Source organism: Pristiophorus japonicus, chromosome 17, assembly GCF_044704955.1.
Source record: "Pristiophorus japonicus isolate sPriJap1 chromosome 17, sPriJap1.hap1, whole genome shotgun sequence".
In the NCBI taxonomy this organism is placed as follows: Eukaryota; Metazoa; Chordata; class Chondrichthyes; family Pristiophoridae; genus Pristiophorus; species Pristiophorus japonicus.
In genome coordinates this window covers 37945163-37967073 of record NC_091993.1, presented here as the reverse complement: position 1 = coordinate 37967073, position 21911 = coordinate 37945163, and the positions used below count along the sequence as shown (strand labels likewise).

The 21911-nt window shown below is 46.6% G+C and overlaps 1 protein-coding gene across 1 annotated transcript in view; it reads right to left on the bottom strand.

Annotated features, from left to right (window-relative positions):
• LOC139228164 (ADAMTS-like protein 3) overlaps positions 1-21911 on the bottom strand; it is a 616221-nt gene that overhangs the window by 34564 nt on the left and 559746 nt on the right. Inside the window, exons 10-11 of the mRNA XM_070859351.1 lie at positions 6072-6183; positions 4777-4915 (exon numbers count right to left, since the gene is read on the bottom strand). Coding sequence (XP_070715452.1) covers positions 4777-4915; positions 6072-6183 — 251 coding nt within the window. The remainder of the gene's footprint in view (positions 1-4776; positions 4916-6071; positions 6184-21911) is intronic.

Here is a 21911-nt window from a genome sequence, read left to right as displayed (position 1 = left end):
TACAAGGACACCCTCAAAGCCTCCCTGATAAAGTGCAACATCCCCACTGACACCTGGAAGTCCTTGGCCATAGACTGCCCTAAGTGGAGGAAGTGCATTCAGGAGGGCGCTGAGCTCCTCGAGTATCATCGTCGAAAGCATGCAGAAATCAAGCACAGACAGCAGAAGGAGCATGTGGCAAACCAGGCTCCCTGCCCACCCTTTCCCTCAATGACTATCTGTCCCAGCTGTGACAGAAACTGTGCTTCTCATATTGGACTGTACAGCCACCTAAGAACTCATACTAAGAGTGGAAGCAAGTCTTCCTCGATCCGAGGGACTGCCTCTGATGACGATAATGATGATGATTACGTAACATTACAATACAGTTGATCTCCCATATACAGGTAAAAAAAAATCTCTCTCTATTCTGGGAACTGTCACTCTGCTTATTTCACCCTCCTTAATTCTTTTTTGTGCTGTTCTCTCTCACCTTCCCCTTTAGCCACCACTCATTTTATTCATTGTTGTGTTTTCCTCACTCGATCCAACTCTTTTTATGATTGTCAGCATCTCTCCTGTGTCTCTTTTCTTCTTCTGTATATTATGTCTGTAATTACCTATGAATGATTCCATGAAGCAATGTGTTGTACTCAAACAAAAGGACCTTGGTCCTTTATTCATAACTTCAGAATGAGGCAGCCGCATGGTGGCTCCCCTTTTATACAGCCCCGGCCACCAGGTCAGGAAATCTCGGTCGCCACCCATTGCATCCTCTAGTGGTATCAGCATGTATATACACAGTGTAAACATTATTGATAGTACATCAGGTAAACAAGTCTCCATCTTATGCAACTATACAGTGACTACAGAGAGTATATCTATAGTCTGCATATATAACACTGTATGTCTTCTGTATGGGTGTCTCTCTCATACACGTTCCTTTACTGATAGACTCGGTGGCTTCGCTGCCAACATAGAGCCTCACTAGCAAACCACTCAGGTCAAACAACTGGAGCAATTGTAGCTCCATTCTCAACTCGTCCTCACTGTTAGCAATCTCCTGCACCAGCAGCAACGTCTCATGACATTACTCCTAGTATTGATTATCTTTCTTGTACAAGGGAAGCTAGCAGCCAACATAGAATCATAGGATAGTATAGCACAGAAGGAGGCCATGCCGCCCATCGAGAATGCCAGCTCTTCGAAGAATAATCCAGTTAGTCCCACTCCCCCGCTCTTTCCCCATATCCCTGCCATTTTTTTCTCCCTCAAGTATTTATCCAATTCCCTTTTAAAAGTTACTATTGAATCTGTATCCACCCCCCTATCAGGCAGTGCATTCCAAATCCTAACCACTCGTTGCATAAAAACGTTTTTCCTCATGTCGCCTCTGGTTCTTCTGCCAATCACCTTAAACCTGTGCCCTCTGGTTCATCGTCCCTTCAGCCATTGAAAACCATTTCTCTTTATTTACCCTTATCTAAACCTTTCACGATTTTAACACCTCTGTCAACTCTCCTCTTAGCCTTGGCTGCTCTAAGGAGAACGGCCCCAGCTTCTGCGGCCTATCCACGTGACTGAAGTCCCTCAGCCCTGGCAGGAAGTGGGGGTGGAGAGAGACTGTTGGCGAGATGCAGCAACATGGGTTGCTGAGAGGAAAGTTGAGCTGGGGAGAGGGGTCAAGGCGGGGAGGACTGGAGGCTGCAGCAGCGATATATTTGGGTTGGAGCATTGGCAGCAGTGGGTGGAGGAGGGGCCATGGAATGGGAATGGGGTGGGGTGCACTGGACTTGGGAGGGACTGTGGGGGATGAAGAGCGGGAGCACTGGAGCCTGAGAGCACAGAGCAAATTCAATCCGAGGTCTTGTAGGACTTTGGTCGTTGCAGTGCATTGACAGCACTCATGGGAAGCTGGGGTGCGGGTGTAGGGTGTGGGGTGTAGGGGTGGGTGTGGGGTGCGGGTGTGGAGCGCGGGGTGTGTGGGGTGTGGATGCGGAGTGCGGGTGTTGGTATGAGGTGCGGGGTGCGTGGTGTGTGGGGTACGGACTGCTGGTGTGGGGTGCGGGTGTGGGGTGTGGATGCGGAGTGCGGGTGTGGGGTGTGGGGTGTGGGATGCGGGTGTGGGGAATGGGGAATGTGGAGTGCGGGTGTGGGTATAAGGTGCGGGGTGCGTGGTGTGTGGGGTACGGACTGCTGGTGTGGGGTGCGGGTATGGGGTGTGGATGCGGAGTGCGGGGTGCGGGGTTTGGGGTGCGGGCTGATGCCTGGTAGAATTTGGGGAGGTGGGGGCTGTACCCTGCAAATACTTCAGGGCATGGGAGCTGTAATGTATTTGCTTCAAGGGTTCTCTGCTTAAGAATTCATAGCAACACATTGCTATTAAGAATTACTTGGTTTATTAGCAAAGGTTTAACAATCACACTACACATTACAGTTCATCCATCAGGCTCACAACCACCTGCCTCATCGTGGATCCCCCGATCCCAACTGGCTGGGGTTTTATTGAATCTTGTGAACATCACATGACTGGCTAAGCCACTCATAGTGCAACAGCTCCACAAGCCTGTGAGCATGCAGAAGGATTACAGGAACCTTTCAGCTGTAGTCCGAAGATTGGCAGAACTTAGAAAGCTGGGTGGTTTGGGAGAAATGGGACTTGTATAGAGTCAGGGAAGAGGCTGAGGGCATCAGGCACTGTGGGGTTGGGAATGCGGAGCAGCAAGTAGAGCGGTGTATGGAAGTGGCACTGGAGGGGGACTGAGTTGTGGGAGCACCGAGAGTGATTGGGTCTGGAAGCACTTGGTGGGGAAATGGGTTTTGACAGCACCGGTGGGACAGATGGAAGAATTGAGTGGGGTGATGGTGGTTCAGGAGGGCTGGTTTATCTTTCAGGAGGCAGACAGACTAAGACACACCTGGGCCCTGAGGATAAGTCTAGTTTCTCGCATACAGTCCAAGGACCAGAGTGCATTAGTGCTTGCCCCAAAACTACTTACCACCATATTGACACAGCCGGGAAATGAGCAGTATGCCAGTGCTTAGTCAGCTTGCAATAGACCACATCTCTGACAGTGCTCGACACTAATGCACATTTGCTGCCACTATTTAATTTATTCTCGACAGCAATTGTATTTGGATGCCAAACTACAACAAAAATTACATACAATCATAGACAGTCCCTTGTATTCGAGGAAGACTTGCTTCCACTCTAAAAATGAGTCCTTAGGTGGCTGAACAGTCCAATACGAGAACCACAGTCCCTGTCACAGGTGGGGCAGATAGTCATTGAGGGAAGGGGTGGGTGGGACTGGTTTGCCGCACGCTCTTTCCGCTGCCTGCGCTTGATTTCTGCATGCTCTCGGCGATGAGACTCGAGGTGCTCAGCGCCCTCCCAGATGCATTTCCTCCACCTAGGGCGGTTTTTGGCCAGGGACTCCCAGGTCTCAGTGGGGATGTTGCATTTTATCAGGGAAGCTCTGAGGGTGTCTTTGTAACGTTTCCTCTGCCCATTTTTGGCTCGTTTGCCGTGAAGGAGTTCAGAGTAGAGCGCTTGCTTTAGAAGTCTCGTGTCTGGCATACGAACAATGTGGCCCGCCCAACGGAACTGATCAAGTGTGGTTAGTGCTTTGATGCTGGGGATGAACGCTCGACTCTACTTCCAGCTTATTAATACATGAAATGAAACTCAGAGGTTTGCATTAGTTTACACAATAGCAGAGCTGGTACTTGCATGATTTATGCAGGAGCAAGTATGAATACATAGTGTTATGTAGAGTAGTTCAGGATCATGGTATTTTGCTAGTGGTTACATGGGAGGGGGATGTGTGTGTGTCGGGACACTCAAGGACTACCCTACCTTACCCTAGCATGCAGTTTGAATGAGTTGTCCTTCTTCCGTTGCCTGGCACAGCAGTGGGGTCATGCTCCCATCTTATGTCACCCAGCCCCCACCTCCTCCCATCCTTCTGCCCCTGCCAATGTGTACGCTTACATATTCATGAGAGGCTGTGATTTTATAGACCCTCATAAACAGAGCGGAGAGTTCCTGGTGCTTTTCCACCCTTGCATAGAAGCTGAACACCGCTCACTCTGACTGGCACGTGTCCCATCGAAGCCTTTTTTCATCTTCGGGGTGGTGTTAAAGGGGAAGGGAGAAGGATGCTTGGCCACAGCGACGATGGAACTTGGCACTACTCGTACCTTGAGCTGTGCCATTTTTTATGTTGGCACCGGTTTAGATGGGATTGTAGACGAATGGTGTCAGTGGGGCATCTCCGAGTATTTAGACTGCTAAACCCCTTACATTGATGGCAGAATCATGCCGAGTCTTATTTTGTGGCGAGACATTTTAAAAGGCGTGTGATTTAGTAGTTTATTCTCTAGGCGCCAGTCTCCCGGACTCTGAACTAAAATGGTGCCATTATAAAAGCGTGCTTAGATTTGCAGAATTTTGATTTATTTTACATCTCGTGTTCCTGTACTTTATCTCAGAGTTCAGAAATGTACTTACTCAGCACCTCTCCTACTTCTTCCATAGCCTTGATTCTAACCTCTCGCATTTTAAACTGTCGCGAACAATTGTTAGAGAAGTTAATTTCTTTGCCGGCAGGCAATAAAAGTCCTCGTAGAGGAGAAATTATGGGGATCCAACACTGACACCGAGCTTTACTAGCTGTGAGCAAGAGTACAGCATCAACATTACAGATTCACAGCTTCGAGTCCAAGCAACGCTCACAGCTAGCGGCTGCACAGTCAGCGGCTCCTTGCCGTTTCTGCCCTTATACCTCAACACACCTGGAAGGACAGTGATCCATATTGCACTCCTGGAGTTTGGGCTTGGGTTTTTTATTTTCGGGGTAGTAATTGCAGGAGTGCTCAGGAACAATGCGGCCTGAACGTATATCCACGCACTCTGCAGAGCTCAGCTGGTAACCTGAAAGGAGATGGAGAATAAAAAGATGGCAAATGTCGCACTTAATATGGATACTGGTTGTTAACTAAAGTCTGTGAAACATTTCTAAATAGACTCAACAAAACAGGGGTCTGCTTACAATCTCTAAGCTTCCCGCCCCTTCTGCACAGATGGTTCAGGCAGCTGAGTCACAAGGACAAAGAGCATCCCAGGTTCATCGGGGAGGCCACGGTTTCACCGGGGAGGCCACGGGTTCACCGGGGAGGTCACGGGTTCACCGGGGAGGCCACGGGTTCACCGGGGAGGCCACGGGTTCAGCCAACGGTTCACACAGTCCAGCTGATCACAACTGCAATGGCACGGTACACCGGTCGCCTCAGCATCCCTTGGTCAGTGAGGGGCAAATCAGCCAGATTTTCCAGTCCTGCTCATTATCCAATCACTTTTGCTGGAGGTCTGTGAGAGTTTTATTCTGACATCCATTCACGGGATGTGGGCATCGCAGGCAAGGCCAGCATTCATTGTCTGTTCCTAAATGCCCTTCTGAAGGTGGTGGCGAGCCGCTTCCTTGAATGCAACTGAGTGGCTTGCTAGGCCATGTCAGAGGGTCTGGAGTCACAAATAGGCCAGACCGGGTAAGGGCGGCAGATTTCCTTCCCTAAAGGACATTCGTGAACTGGATGGGTTTTAAGACAAGAGGATTGTTTCATGGTCACAATTAGTCTGTGCCAGGTGAGGACTGGAACATGCTAGGCTACAATCGGGGTCATTTCGATCTAACTCGCCGGAGTTGAAACTGAATCCAATGGAAAATAAAGTGGAGAGGTTGTCACACCAGCATTGCACCTGATCCTGGGGGATTCCCGACAGACTGGTTCGGTTAACATTGCCCCCCAATGTCTTCCCACCCCCTCCCACGGTCAAACAGTCTGCTGACATTTACCGCCAAAGCACTGACTTGAAGAATGGCCAATTGAGTGAGTTACTCTGGGCCGAGAACCAAGGTGTCCACACCTTCAGGAGGAGAGAGGCGGAAACTGGGGGAAAAGGAAGGATGACAAAAATGTTCCAGGCACAAATGTACTTATCCTTAATATTAAAGATTTCAGTGTAGATTCCATTTTTTTTTTTAAATCAATATATAAAAACACACAGGACTTCTGAAATGATTTTTTACCTCCTCCACAAGTCGCAGTGCATGGATAGAAATCGGTCTCTCTCCATTGGTGGCTGATTGGTTGATAGAACATGAACTGGACGATACTGTCCCTCGAAGAAACATACCTTGTCTGTAACAATTAAAGAGAAAGAACATTGAGCACTCACTTATCCAAAACGTGGCAGATATTAATAGAGGGCCTTAGACAGGCAAAGTGAAAACACTGTAATGATTGATCTGGTTGACTGGTTTGGAATTCTGAGATAGAGGCATTTATATATAAAAACTGCTGTTCTGAAATTTCCGTCAGATTATGTTGGGCTTTTTTCAACACAATTAGCTCAAAATGGGCCAAACCAGCGCAAAAGATTTAGGAATTTCAAGCGCAAATTACATCCAAACCAAATCGAATTTCCGCCAGTTTAAAAACAACTTGCGCTGAAAGCTGGCCCTGCCCACAAAACTGGCCACGCCCCCGGATCGAATTAATCACCGCGGGGAGTTTCTGCTAATTACTTTGCGAACCTTCCATGAGGCTTTAAAAATGAAGCTTATGGGGGGATTTTAAGACGCAAGGACACTAAATAGGCACCTTTTAAATATATTTTTTTAATTCACTAACAAACTGACTATTTTACACCAGTGTAATTAGCAAATGGTTCAGTATAGTTCTTTTTAAAGCCATTCTCAGTTATTTAAAATTGGATTACTCACAAATGGTGGATTGGCACTGATTAAAATGCTTTTTTTTAAAGTGATAAACCCATTGTCAGCTGTGTTAGTAAAACTGACGATATGCAAATTGAACTTGAGCCAAAAACAAACACTTCTGAAAACCAGCGCAATTTTAACCGGAATCTGTTTCGGATCACCGATTGCGTCCAAAGCGGAAACTCTGGGCCACTAAATTTAGTTTCTGATCTGTAAACATTTCCTCCAGTACAGAACTCTTAAATTGTGTTCTCCTGACATACATTTTCCCTTTTTTTACTTCTTTGACAATGACCTCTCTTTCATATATATTTTTCCCGTGGGGGTTTTAAGGGGTAAGTTACACACATCTCAACTTGGGTGTTTAGTAAACACCTCAACAATTATTGCAAACGTGAAACTCTGACCAATGAACGTTACACGCTTTAGCACTGTTTTTTTTGTGAAACCGCCAGAAACATTTAAGGGATTTTGGTTTTATAGTTTTCATCCACAAATGAGGCTGATTTGCAGAAATAATCGACTGGAGCCAACCCGAGCCTGCTATCACCCCAACCCCTTTTCTTGTGTCAGGGGCTAATCGCCACCAATAATTTTATTGCAAGGGGGATGGAGTATAAAAGTAGGGAAGTCCTGCTACAACTGTACAGGGTATTGGTGAGACTACACCTGGAGTACTGCGTACAGTTTTGGTCTCCGTATTTAAGGAGGGATATACTTGCATTGGAGACAGTTCAGAGAAGGTTCACGAGGTTGATTCCTGAGATGAAGGGGTTGTCTTATGGAGAACGGTTAAGCAGGTTGGGCCTATACTCATTGGAGTTTAGAAGAATGAGAGGTGATCGTATTTAAATGTATATGATTCTGAGGGGGCGTGACAGGGTAGATGCAAGGAGAATGTTTCCCCTCTTGGGGGAATCTAGAATCTAGAACTAGGGGGCATAGTTGCAGAATAAGGGATTGCACATGAAGAGGAATTTCTTCTCTCAGAGGGTTGTGACTCTTTGGAATTCTCTACCCCAGAGAGCTGTGGAGGCTGGGTCAATGAATATATTTAAGGTGGAGATAGACACATTTTTGAATGATAAGGGAGTCAAGGGTTATGGGGAGCAGGCAGGGAAGTGGAGTTGAGGCCAAGATCAGATCAGCCATGATCGTGATGAATGGCGGAGCAGGCTTGAGGGGCTGAATGGCCTACTCCTGCTCCTATTTCTTATGGGCTCCCGACCCCTTTTCCTGTGTCAGGGGTCATTCGCTGTGCAGGGCTAATCCCAGCCAATAAGAAGGAGCCTGCCGTTGCCATGGAGGAAGGTGGTGCAGCGGGACTATCTCTGCAGCACCTGGAGAGCTGGAACCATTTTAAGGAGACAGGACGGCCTTGAAGATCCAGGAAGAACTTGGCAGTTTTAGGTGTCGGACTGAAGTGAGGCTGAACATGGTAAGGATCTGAGGCCTAAAAAGGAAGAAGTGGCAACTGATGGACCCATGCCTTCCAAAAGGGACATCGGGTGGCTGTCTGCTCTTGCCCCAAGGACGACTGCCACCTGGTAGTCCCAGGGCTCAGCACATTCACTATAGCAAGGCAGGGAAATGGGGTGGCTTGTCAAGCTCTGGCTCCCCTCTGTAATTTACAGATGGTGGGCCGGGAAGGGCTGCCCAGCAGGGGTGGGAAATAGCGGTCAGAACAGGAACACAATACTGCCTGATTCTCTTTCATTTTCCACCATTATCCCCCCCCCATTTCAGACAGGACAGTGCAGGAAATTCCAATCCAATTAGTCACCAGCTTTTCGACTCAGTTCGACCATATAGTCATTTAGATTCACTTCTTTGATATTGGAGCCTCGAAACTGTTGTCGGCATAAAGCATTATGCTGCAGTTATCAGCGATACTGGCAAGCACTTTAAGGGGGAGTCGGAGGTTTGCATGCTTCCTGTCTACTGAATGCTTGTCTTAAAATCGTTGCGCTATTATTCTGTGGCATGCAAATTGGGGACGTTCGAGGTACTCTCGGGCCCAGCCTGTAAAATGATCATCTTTGCGAGTTGCCCATGTGATAACTAATCTCACGGAAACAAAATGGTTGCTACAGTTCAGGCAGGCTCTCGCATGTTGGGGTCAGAAGCTACATACAGCGGTGCCAATCTGTTCTCGAAGGTAGAATGTTCACAGATTATAAAAATCGTTTTTGGTCACTTGATTTAGTGGAAGACTAAACTTAGTGAGCAGGAGCAGAAAAAAGGTTGTGGGCGATGTCAATGGCACCAGTTGGTATGGCAACCCATTGTATTTATAGGCCACAGGAGAGCAGTCTCTGAAGGGTCAGGTTCAGCAGGGGGCCAATTACAGAGCCATGGCATTTACATCACGGAGACCTGCAGCCCACTTTAAGCATAGCTGTCCGTATCTGTCCCTCTGGGAATCTAGGGATATGGGGATAGTGCAGACAAATGCAGTTGAGGTAGAAGATCAGCCATGATCTCATGGAATGGTGGAGCAGGCTCGAGGGACCAAATGGCCTACTCCTGCTCCTATTTCTTATGTTCTTGTCTGACCATGGCTCTACATTTTCATTTCTTCAGCTCCTTCCAAGCTAGAACATGGAACATCAGTTGAACACCATCTCCCAAACCCACGACCTCTACCACCGAGAAGGACAAGGGCAGCAGGCGCATGGGAACTCCACCACCTCCACGATCCCCTCCAAGTCATACACAATCTCTACTTGGAAACATGTCGTCGTTCCTCTATCGTCGCTGGTTCAAAATCCTGGAAGTCCTTCCCTAACAACACTGTGAGAGTACCTTCACTTCACGGACTGCAGCAGTTCAAGAAGGCGGCTCACCACCACCTTCTTGAGGGCAATTAGGGATGGCCATTAAATGCTGGCCTTGCCAGCGATGCCCACATCCTGTGAATGAATAAAAAGCTAAAGTGTGACCAAACATGTATCGAACAGTTGACTAATGATTTCTCAATGAACAGCAGCATAACATGTTACTGCTGGATATCCAAAATACACAGAAAGAAAGACTTGGATTTATATAGCGCCTATCACAACCAGACGTCTCAAAGCGCTTTACAGCCAATGAAGTACTTTTGGAGTGTAGTCACTGTTGTAATGTGGAAAACGCGGCAGCCAATTTGCGCACAGCAAGCTCCCACAAACACCAATGTGATAATGACTGGACAATCGTAGAGGGTGATTGAGGTCTCTTAAATAGTTGTCTGCGCCCCTAGGCTTGATACAATGGCCTGCATGAACAGAGAGTGGTTCTGCTCCATCCAGTGACCAAAATCACTGTATCTTGCCGGTAAATGCAGTGCTGAGGGAGTGCTGCATTGTTAGAGAGCTGCTGTCTTTCAGTTGAAACATTAAACCAATGCTCCGTCTGTCCTCCCAGGAGGATGCAAAAGATTCCATGGTAGTATTAAAAGCGCAGGGCAGTCCTTTACGATGTCCTGGTCAATATTTATCCCTCAACTAACATCACTAAAAAAAACAGATGATCTGTTCACTTTTTTCATCACTATTTGTGGGAGCTTGCTGTGCATGAATTGGCTGCCATGTTTCCCACATACAACAGTGACTACACTTTAAAAGTATTTGATTGGTTGTAAAGCACTTTGGGATGTCCTGAGGTCTTGAAAGGCGCTATATGAATGCAAGTTCGTTCTTTCTTTAAGTACCTTTAAAAACTCGGCTGCCCGTGTCCTAACTCGCACCAAGTCCCGCTCACCCATCACCCCTATGCTCGCTGACCTACATTGGCTTCCGGTTAAGCAATTCCTCGATTTCAAAATTCTCATCCTTGTTTTCAAATCCCTCCATGGCCTCGCCCCTCCCTATCTCTGTAACCACCTTCAGCCCCTCAACCCCCCGAGATGTCTGCACTCCTCTAATTCTGCCCTCCTGAGCATCCCTGATTATAATCGCTCAACCATCGGTGGCCGTGCCTTCTGTTGCTTAGGCCCCAAGCTCTGGAACTCCCTGCCTAAACCGTTCCGTCTCTCTACCTCCCTTTCCTCCTTCAAGACGCTCCTTTAAACCTACCTCTTTGACCAAGCCCTGTGCTAATTTCTACTTATGCGGCTCGGTGTCAAATTTTGATCACATAATACTCCTGTGAACTACCTTGAGACGTTTCACTACGTTAAAGGCGCTATTTAAATACATGTTGTTGTTATTGTACCCACCTCCAATGCAGTACCAATATGCTTTAAATTTGTGAAGTCATCTATGTCAAGCTTATCTGAAGGCAAAGGCAGACCATTTGGATAGCTCTTGAGAGACCAGTGTATCTTTTTCAGTTCTGCTAACTGCACTCACGTAGCAGCCAGAAACAGAGCACAGACACAACAGGGTCCATGCAACCAACATGATTATTTAGCATGGCACTGTCATCTTGAAGCACCAAATGCTTTTGAGGAAGGTGCCGTCTGATCCATGCAGGACTGGCCTCCTTACCCACAGAACGCAACTCTCTCTATTTCCCCATACTTCCCATCTCAGCATCTCCAGTGCTTGATTCATCAGCACTGAGAGTTCATGTTTAAGTAGGCTCCATCTTGCAGAATGTTAACCCCTGCCCTGCCCTCCCCCATGAAAAGGCAGCAGTTCAAGTATCTGCTTGAGACACTTGAATGCTGTTTAGCTACTCAGCCGTACACACACTCCACACTCCAGCCCACTGCAGAGGACAGAAAATACCGCAGTATCGGGGGTTAATGGGCAGATGAGCAGCAGTAGCAATTTCCGGGCTTTGGTGATTTACCCTGTGGACAAACTGGCTTTTTAAATGCAAATATTACATAACATCGTAAATCAGGAGGCTGGGCAGGACAGAATCTTTCAGCACAGAAATTGCGTGACGCTTTTTGTGACAGTTCATTTTACTGTGCACTTTTAAATTTAACCCCTACCTAACCAATTGGTTTTACTAAGTCAATAATCTCCGACCCATCCTGCAGGCATTTGGGATATCTGGTTTAAAATCACATTCCTTCTGTCCCTCTGCATTTACACTAGAATTTCATCACAGGGGCCTCCCTCCACTTTGAACATGCTACTTCTCACTTCCGTATGCATACTTCAATCTGGACTTCAACCTCGAGTATTTCTCAATGTATATTTACATCTCAACATCTGTATATGCTAAGTTCCATTTAATACCACTTTGCAACATCATTTGATTTGTACTTCGTGAAATCTAGCTTGGCATTGTCAGGAGAGAAAATTCAAAGTCGTAAGTTTAGATGGCAATTTAAAAACAGGATTGAAAGTTCACTGGAGTTTATTCATGCAGATCTGTCCCGGTATTGCTGCTAATGCAATTTCCTACGGGTGTTATGTTCCAAATGTAAGCACTGGATATTTGTAACGATCGTTTTATGGCTGGATTCTGGTTCAGGCTCCTTGCTGTTAGTACTTAAGTGATAGCGATTGCTGCAGCTACTTGAATCAGAAGAAAACGCACAATATTAAGGGTTGGGGGAACGGGCAACAATATGCAGCTCAGCAAATGAAGAACTAAGAGGCCCTGGCAGGCAGGCAGGCTTCAGTAGGATTATACAGATTTAATAGACTGCTTTAATGGACTGAATCTAGTTTGATTGGCTGGGTTTCTGCTGCTTGCTGACACACTGTCCGTTCCGACCTATCCAAGAAATGGAAATGGTGACTGATTTCTCAGCTCTTGGTGCTTTTTCCTACCTTAAAAAAACAAGATTTCATCCAATCAGCATTGTTTGCTACAGAGATATAATGGTTTGATTGGTTGGTCTGTTATCAATATCATCTTTGAGCCAATCACATTTTTTTTTACCTTACTGTGGTATGATGACTCTTTTGAAGCATGGGTCTCTGCCGATGGACTTTTCATATTACAGATAGATTGATGATTATTTGGAGAATGATGTGGTTGGTGTAACTTTGCAGCTTACAATAGTTGCGAAAGAATTACATAGCACAGAAGGAGGCCATTTGGCCCATCACACCACTGCCAGCTCTCTGAAGGAGCTATCCATATAGTCCCATTTCAACATACCCTTTGGGGCAAAATAAATACCTGCCATTTTTTGTCAAATCATCCACTGCAAAGATTTCTATCAGCAAGTAAAAAGATATCCAGTGAGAACTCAGCTCCAAAAGGAAGCCATTTAATTTATGCACGTAACATTTATCTACAACTCAAAGTTGGTAAAAAGAGGAAAACGGTGCTCTTGAAAGCTTTCGTCATCACACAACTCCCATCCCCTAATCTGCAGCCAGTGCTAATTCCCAGACCATAGTCCGGCACTAAACTTGACCAGGCCCTTTAAATGAGCTGAACCCTGAAAGGTAGTCAGTTCAATCCCTTGCCTCTGAGTCAGAAGGTTGTGGGTTCATGCCCCACTCCAGAGACGTAAATACAAAAATCAAGTGCAGTGCTGAGGGAGCGTTGCGTTGTCAGAGGTGCCATCTTTTGGATGAGACGTTAAACCGAGGCTCCATCTGCTCTCTCAGATGGATGTAAAAGATCCCATGGCACTATTTCGAAGAAGAGCAGGGGAGTTATCTCCGGTGTCCTGGCCAATATTTATCCCTCAATCAATATCACAAACAGCAGGGAGATCTTGAGGCCACACCTTGAATATTGTGTTCAGTTTTGGTCTCCTAATCTGAGGAAGGACATTCTTGCTATTGAGGGAGTGCAGTGAAGGTTCACCAGACTGATTCCTGGGATGGCAGGACTGACATATGAAGAATGATTGGATCAGCTAGGCTTACATTCACTGGAATTTAGAAGAATGAGAGGGGATTTCATAGAAACATAACATTCTGATGGGATTGGACAGGTTAGATGCAGGAAGAATGGTCCCGGTGTTGGGGAAGTCTAGAACCAGGGATCACAGTCTAAGAATAAGGGGTAAGCCATTTAGGACCAAGATGAGGAGAAACTTCGTCAGTCAGAGAATTGTGAACCTGTGGAATTCTCGACCACAGAAAGTTGTTGAGGCCAGTTCGTTATATTCAAAAGGGAGTTAGATGTGGCCCCTACGGCTAAAGGGATCAAGGGGTATGGAGAGAAAGCAGGAATGGGGTACTGAAGTTGCATGATCAGCCATGATCTTATTGAATGGTGGTGCAGGCTCGAAGGGCTGAATGGCCTACTCCTGCACCTATTTTCTATGTTTCTATCTGGTCATTATCACATTGCTGTTTGTAGGAGCTTGCTGTGCACTAATTGGCTGCCGCATTTCCCACATTACAACAGTACTTCAAAAAGTACTTCATTGGCTGTAAAGCACTTTGGGACGTCTGGTGGTCGTGAAAGGCGCTATATAAATGCAAGTTTTTCTTTCCAATGGAGGTCCAGTAGGAGATTTTTGAAAAGCAAAGTTAAAACTGGTATGAGGCAGAGGACGAAAACTGAGGTCTGTGAAATGGAGTTTGGAGATCCTATCTATAGCTGAAAGTAAAAGTACTCAAAGTGCAAGAGAAAGTTGTAATTGAATTATTAACTGGCTAGAAAACAGGAAACAGTGGGTAACTATCATAACAATTCCTTTTGCCTTCACTGATCCACAAAGGAGGTTAAATGATGCAAGGGACATAATTACACATACTCTCTGAACGTAGAAGATATGGATCAGATCTTAGGAAGGAACACAGTAAAGTACCAGATAGTGAAAGACTATGCAGTACATCTGGCCAATCTGAAAGGGGGATGGAGGAGTGCTTTTGGTAGTCATGTTAAAACTAAGCCATGCTTTGTGGGGAAGGAAAGGAGGGAGGGAAGGAAGGGAAGGAAGAGAGAGAGAAAAAAAGAAAAAAATTGCATTTATATAGTGCCTTTCACAACCACCGGACGTCTCAAAGCGCTTTACAGCCAATGGAGTACTTTTTAAAAAAAGTGTAGTCACTGGTGTAATATAGGAAACGTGGCAGCCAATTTGCACACAGCAAGCTCCCACACACAGCAATGTAATAATGACCAGATAATCTGCTTTGTTACATTGATTGAGGGATAAACATTGGCCAGGACACCCGGGATAACTCCCCCGCTCTTCTTCGAAATAGTGCCGTGGGATCTTTTAAGTCCATCTGAGAGAGCAGACGAGGTCTCGGTTTAACGTCTCATCCGAAAGACGGCACCTCCGACAGTGCAGCACTCCCTCAGCTCTGCACTGGAGGGTCAGCCTGGATTTTTGTGCTCAAGTCCCTGGAGTGGGACTCGATCGCACAACCTTCTGACCCAGAGACGAGAGTGCTATCCACTAAGCCACGGCCAACATTATTAAAGTCAATAAGACTCAATCAGAAAAGCAGCTTTCCAACAAAATGGAGTACAATCAAAGGTATTCTGAAGAAATTATAACAGTACAAATTTGCATTTATATGATACGTCTTAATGTAGAAACATTTCTCCATGCACCTCAGAGAGAGAGAAATAAGAAGATTTAGTTAGGAGAGATGATGAAAACCTTGCTTAAATGATATGTTTTAAGAACAATTTTACAGGTGGAGAAGCTTAGGGAGGACCTTCCAGTCACGGGCTGAGGCCAGAACAAGTTTCCCAGCAATTACATGTCAAAATCTATGGACTACATTGTATGTCTTTTGCACAACTGCAAAATACTGACAGCATCATGATATGTAGCACTAAGACTAGTTAGTGATACAGAAGGAAGCATTGCAGTCAAACTCTCCTATTGTATCTCTACAGTGAAGTCATTCTAAACGCTTCCATCGTCATTTGCCAATTTCTACCGAGAATCCCTAGATTGAAAACTTCTTAAAACCCAAGGAGGTCACAGCAGAAACTTCAGGAGGGCAAAAAACTTCATAGTATTCACCACTGATGAGGGCAACACAACTCTACCAGTGTGCTGGCTTTCCTGGAATCCATGGGATCATCAGCTACACCCATGCTGCTATTTGTGCTGCAGTGCACAAAACTGTGCTCGGCATGCACTGAAAGCCCACAGTTACTCTCCGGCCCTCTCTTGGCATTCTGCAAAGGGCCCACCAAGGCACACGTCGATGCCTCCTTATGAGCAGCAATCCGCAACTTACCTCATTCTCCACTCTTCCCACCCAGCAGGGGCTAATCCCTCCAACCCACATCCCTTCCTACTCACCTTCCCTCTCCCCCTTGCCCTACATTTCCCTCCAGAATGTCCGTTCACTCACAAACAAGGCCCTTGCCATCCCCAACCTAATTGTGGACAACTACATCGACTTCCTGATTTTCACTGACACTTGGCTCACGGGTATCAACACCCTGCTCCTTTCTGAGGCCTCCCAGCCTGGCTATACTTTCTACCACCCTGCCCTGCCCGAATGCCATTGGCTGGCCCTTAGACTATGCACAAGCACTAATTCCACGTGTCATCAAAAGAGGACCACAGCAACACTATTCATGTGGAAAACCTCATCCACCAAGCGACTGTGGCCAAATGACCTTGTCCAACACTTCCAACAACAACTTGTATTTATTTTGCGCCTTTAACGTCCCAAGGTGCTCCACAGGAGTATAATGAGATTTTTTTAAATTGACACCAAGAGGCACAAGTAGAAATTAGGGCAGCTTGGTCAAAGAGGTAGGTTTTAAGGAGCGTACTGAAGGAGGAAAGAGAGGTAGAGAGGCGGAGAGGTTTAGGCAGGGAGTTCCAGAGCTTGGGGCCTAGGCAACAGAAGGCACGGCCACCAATGGTGGAGCGATTATAATCACGGATGCTCTAGAGGGCAGAATTAGAGTAGCGCAGACATCTCGGGTGGTTGTGGGGCTGGAGGAGATTAGAGAGATAGGGAGGGGCGAAGCCATGGAGGGATTTGAAAATGAGGACGAGAATTTTGAAATCGAGGCATTGCTTAACCGGGAGCCAATGTAGGTCAGCGAGCACAGGGGTGATGGGTGAGCGGGACTTGGTACGAGTTAGGACAGGGGCAGCCAAGCTTTGGATCACCTCTACTTTACGTAGGGTAGAATATGGGAGGTCAGCCAGGAGTGCGCTGGAATAGTCAAGTCTTCCAAACTCAATTCTTTAAACACAGTCCATCTTTTTCTGGGCCCCTGCTGTACATTTTTTATAACCAATGACAAAGAACTACTCAACCCAATGTCAAGTGCAGGGCATTTATTTTCTCTATTATGTAATTGTGAATGTTGGCAGCTGGAGTTGGCAGAGGACTGGCCCATGGTGGTTGTGCTTTCTTTCAAATATGTGACACCGAACTGACAACTCCTCCTAATTGAGTTGTGTGTGGGAGCAGTCGGTATGCCGTCTGGCTGCAAGGCCTCGCCAGCAGTCTGATGGGATTGTGGTGCCCCCGACCTCTCTCGGCTGTGCACTGTGAGGGTCCTGCAGGTAAATCATCTGCATCCGAGACAGTGGGGCCGGCTGGCGTTGCCTGCTTTCCATCATCTCCTCCCGTGTTTCCCGTGCACTCGGTGCGTCGGGGGGAGGGGGACGGAATGATCACCAATCACTCACATTGTGTGACTCCTCTGCAAGCCCTTGCAGGTTCCAGCTTGTCAAACTGGCTTCTTTCACGCAGCAATTCACCGACATCCAGAGTAAATTGGAGAGTAAACAGTTGCCTTTGGCAACCTAGTGCTGTTTCAGGTGCTTAAGTGCTTGCTAATTGCGATTTTGCGTCTTGGTGCTGCTCTCTCTCTCTCTTTTCATTGGCAAGCCCAGCGTAATGGAGAGAAAGCCCATTATCTTTGCCCACAAACGGAAAACAGTTCAATTGTGGATAACCCGGCAGGAACAAATCCTCCTGGAAACATTTGAGTGCTGTACAGTTTGTCCGAGAATAAAATAGCAAGAGCAGTTTCCAAGCTGTGTTTCTGCTGCTTCTTTCTCTTCGGTGCCGAGCTGCACATGTGGCAATCCCCATTTCCCACGGCTTTTTACCTCCAGCAGATCGTGCTCAGGGTTGGAGCCATAACGGAGTTCCTCTTTACATGGACAGGTCATTAGGGATAACTCACTAAAACCCGACCAGAATCAGCTAGATACAATGGAGCGGGTTGGTCACCATCGGACACGAGCACCCCACTGCTGGGCAACCCAGTATTCATAGACCAAAACTCTCGTCCTGCTCACTGAGGATGTCTGGAGTAGGGCTTCAATTTGGAACCTTCCAAATCAGAGGCAGGAATGCTACCATTGAGCCACGGCTCACTCCAATTTATAGGGCTGGATTTTCGTTTGGAGGCTTTTTCGGGCGCTAATGGCGGCAGGGCGGTAAATTTTGCGCCGGGAAATGGTTTGCACCTGCAGCCACAAAATTCAGCAGCTGGGCCCTGAGTGTGGGGCGAGGCGCTAAGGGAGGCATTCCACACCTCTCTCAGGGCACTAGGCCGGCTGAGCAACTGAAAATCCCGAGCTAGATAGCCGGTCTCGGAGTGCCCTCGGAAAGGCTGCCCTGGGAAAAGAAACATCGCCGCAAAAAACTAACACATTGCTCACCCTGCATAAAGATAAATCACAAAAATAAAACAAATAAAAACAATCACACTCACCTCATGTCGTCATTCCTTCCCTCACCGCCGCCGGGACAGCTCTGACCGCCAGCTTTTTCAGGTGGGTTTGTCTACGGGGTGCTACGGGGTCAGCGCGAAACACATTTCCAGATCGGGACGTTAACGGGGGACATTGCACACTGGCGCAATGCTCCCGGGCGGTACTGCTCCGCGCCGTCGGAAAACCAGCACCAAATTTCTCGGCGGGGCACTGGAAGCTGAACGCCTGAGCGGGAATCATTTGCAGACACAATAACCACCCCTCCGCGGCGCTAACAGAGGCGCAAGCCCAACGAACATCCAGCCCACAAGCTATAGTCACATAAAATTAATTGTATTGTGACAGTGGGAAAATTGTCGTCATGCTGTACCTAAGAATTAAAACCCAGCCCTGTCCTGATCTAGTTGGCTCAGATAATAGTCTTAAATAGATATTTCAACTGAGTTTGAAAGGAGCCCGAGAAGGGAGAACAAGATCTTCTTTCAGCTGACCTTACAATGGATGCAAGCCCAAGATACAAACCGCTCTCTAATTGGAAGCCCATTCGGCAGTTTTAGTGTTAATCGAAGCTGCGTGCTGAAGCAGTTCTGTGCTGGCAATGTTGAGGTGTGCTCTCAGAACCGTGTAAGTGGTTTAAAATAAAGCTCTGGTTCTGGCTCTCTGCAAACCTTCCCTAAATATAGGCCGCAATCTTTGTAGAGTTAATAATATCATTGCGTTCCAACTAGACTACAATACATGTTTTTGCACTGCTAATAAAAAAGTTACAGTTTCCATTAAGTAACATTTAATACGCTTGAAGATGATTGTGTGTTAACCGTTTAGGCTGTGACTTCAGAAATATGGAACTCATAGGAGAGAATGAGGGTTTAACTTCACAAAAACGTAATGAAATTATTTACTGCAACACACATTTGTGTATTCAGGTCAATTCACAAGTAACTGTGTCTGTTGGACCATAATTAGAGAGGATACACAGGGGGTGGGAAAGGGTTTAACCCAACCCCCTCCTTAATCTTGTGTGTTTTTTCTCTCTCTCTGTTTCCCATGTCAGCTGGTAAATATTCTGCCATTCACACCATATCTCGGCTCATCTTTTTCTACCTTCTTCCATTACCATCTCAAGTCGGCCCATCATCCCTTTTGTCTCTCGAATCTCTCCTGCCTTCCACCCTATCACAGACCTTCCCTTCTGTTCTTTCCTCCCCTCCCCCTTTCAGTGCTTAAGAACCTGTTCATTTCAAACTTTTGCCAGTTCTGACGAAGGGTCGTCGACCTGAAACGTTAACTCTGTTTCTCTCTCCACAGATGCTGCCTGACCCGCTGAGTATTCCAGCATTCTCTGTTTTTGTTACACAGAGGATTCACAGGCAAGGAAACCTCCTGCTGATTACCGCCTATCGCCCTCCCTCAGCTGATGAATCCGTACTCCTCCATATTGAATACCTCTTTGGAGCAAGCACTGAGGGTAGCAGGGGTACAGAATGCAGTCTGGGTGGAGGACTTCAATGTCCTTCACCAAGAGTGGCTCGGTAGCACCACCCCTGACTGCGCTGACCGAGTCCAGAAGGACTGGGTTTGCAGCTGCTTTGTAAAACTGTTGCTACTGGCAGTACGTGAAAAGGGGACTGGATAAATATTTGAAAAATAAAACTTACAAGGGAATGGGGGGTGGGGGGGCGAGTGGAGAAAGGGTTAGGGAATAGGGCTAAGGGGGTTTTAGAGAGCTGGCAAAGGCTTGATGGGCCAAATGATCTTTTTCCGTGTGGTAAAGTTCCCCAACTCGTCGCTGTTTCTTAAATAGATTCTGGTGTGCAGTGCAAAGTTGCTAACTAGTAAGTGTGACTCACGCTGGTTAAAAACAAACCCTTGTGATTGTTTGCCAACTATTCTTTTGTTAAGAACCTGGAATGTTTTTCGATCCTAAAGGCGCTATATAAATACAATTAGTTTTTGTTGTTCTCCACACACCTCATCCTCCTTTGTTGGGAGTGTGTGTTGCTGGAACGCGTAGCCCATAATGCAGTCAACATAACCTCTCAGTTGACTCACTACAATGCTCGAGCAGCAAGGAAGCTGCATGCAAGTATCAGCTGTGGCTCAGTGAGTAGCACACTCGCTTCAGAGTCAGAAGGTTGAGAGTTCAAGTCCCACTCCAGGGACTTGAGCAAATAAATCTAGGCTGACACTCCAGTGCAGTGCTGAGGGAGTGCTGCACTATCGGAGGTGCCGTCTCTCAGATGAGATGTTAAACCGAGGCCCCGTCTGCCCTCTCAGATGATGTAAAAGATCCTATGTCGAAGAAGAGCCAGTGTCCTGACCAATATTTATCCCTCAATCAAGATAACAAAAAAACAGATTATCTGCTCATTACCACATTGCTGTTTGTGGGAGCTTGCTGTGTGCAAATTGGCTGCCACGTTTCCCACATTACAACTACAATCCAAAAGTATTTCATTGGCTGTAAAGCACTTTGAGACATCCGGTGGTCGTGAAAGGTGCTATATAAATGCAAGTCTTTCTTTTTCTTTTCATTCAATGGCCAATCTGGCCGAAACTGATGAAACACATTCATTGGGAATAATGAGTGAAAATACCAACCAGCAGAAGGCTCTGGCGTTGGTTTCGCCGAGTCATTAACCAGGCTGCTGCGATTAACTGCTTCAAAGCAATTTACATTCTGGTCCAAATAGTTCTCTCTGTAGCACCTATGGAATGGTGTTTCAGGTGCTATGGAGAGGAAAAGAGGGCAGAGACCCCTTATGTCAGATACATCTGGGTTTTCAGGGCTTCCACAAGTAGGTGGACCCGGGTTTGCACCTAATAACAAGGGTAAAGTGATATCTTCTTTATGACATCACAAACACACACATACAAGATGGCTCCACAGGAACTTGTCAAGTGACCTTGTCACCTGATGCTTTTATTATATTTACAGCAGCAGTTGCATTAGCACAGTAATCTACTAGGTGGAGCTATATTACAGGTAACAGTCGATGAGGCGGGGGTGGGGGGGGGAGGTCCTTTTGTATGCAATCAAATCGCACCCATTTTGAGGGGCTGATGTTAACTCCCAGATTGGTGGCTCTAAGGCAGCCAAGGCACCAAGGAGGTAAGTAGAACCTTTTTTGTTTACACACTCCCAAAACTGCTCCAATGGCATAAGAACATAAGAATTAGGAGCAGGAGTCGGCCATTCGGCCCCTCAAGCCTGCTCCGCCATTCAATAAGATCACGGCTGATCTTCTACCTCAACTCCACTTTCCTGCACTATCCCCATATCCCTTGATTCACTTAATATCCAATAATCTATCGACCCCTGTCTTGAACATACTCAAAGACTGAGCCTCCACAGCCTTCTGGGGTAGAAAATTCCAAAGATACACAACCCTCTAAGTGAAGAAGTTTCTGCTCATCTTAGTCCTAAATGGCCAACCCATTATTCTGAGACTGTGACCCCTGGTTCTAGACTCCCCAGCCAGAGGAAACATCCTCCCTGCATCTATCCTGTCACGCCCTGTAAGAATGTTGCATGTTTCAATGAGATCACCACTGATTCTTCTAAACTCTCGAGAATATAGGCCTAGTCTACTCAATCTCTCCTCATAGGACAATTCCCCCATCCCAAG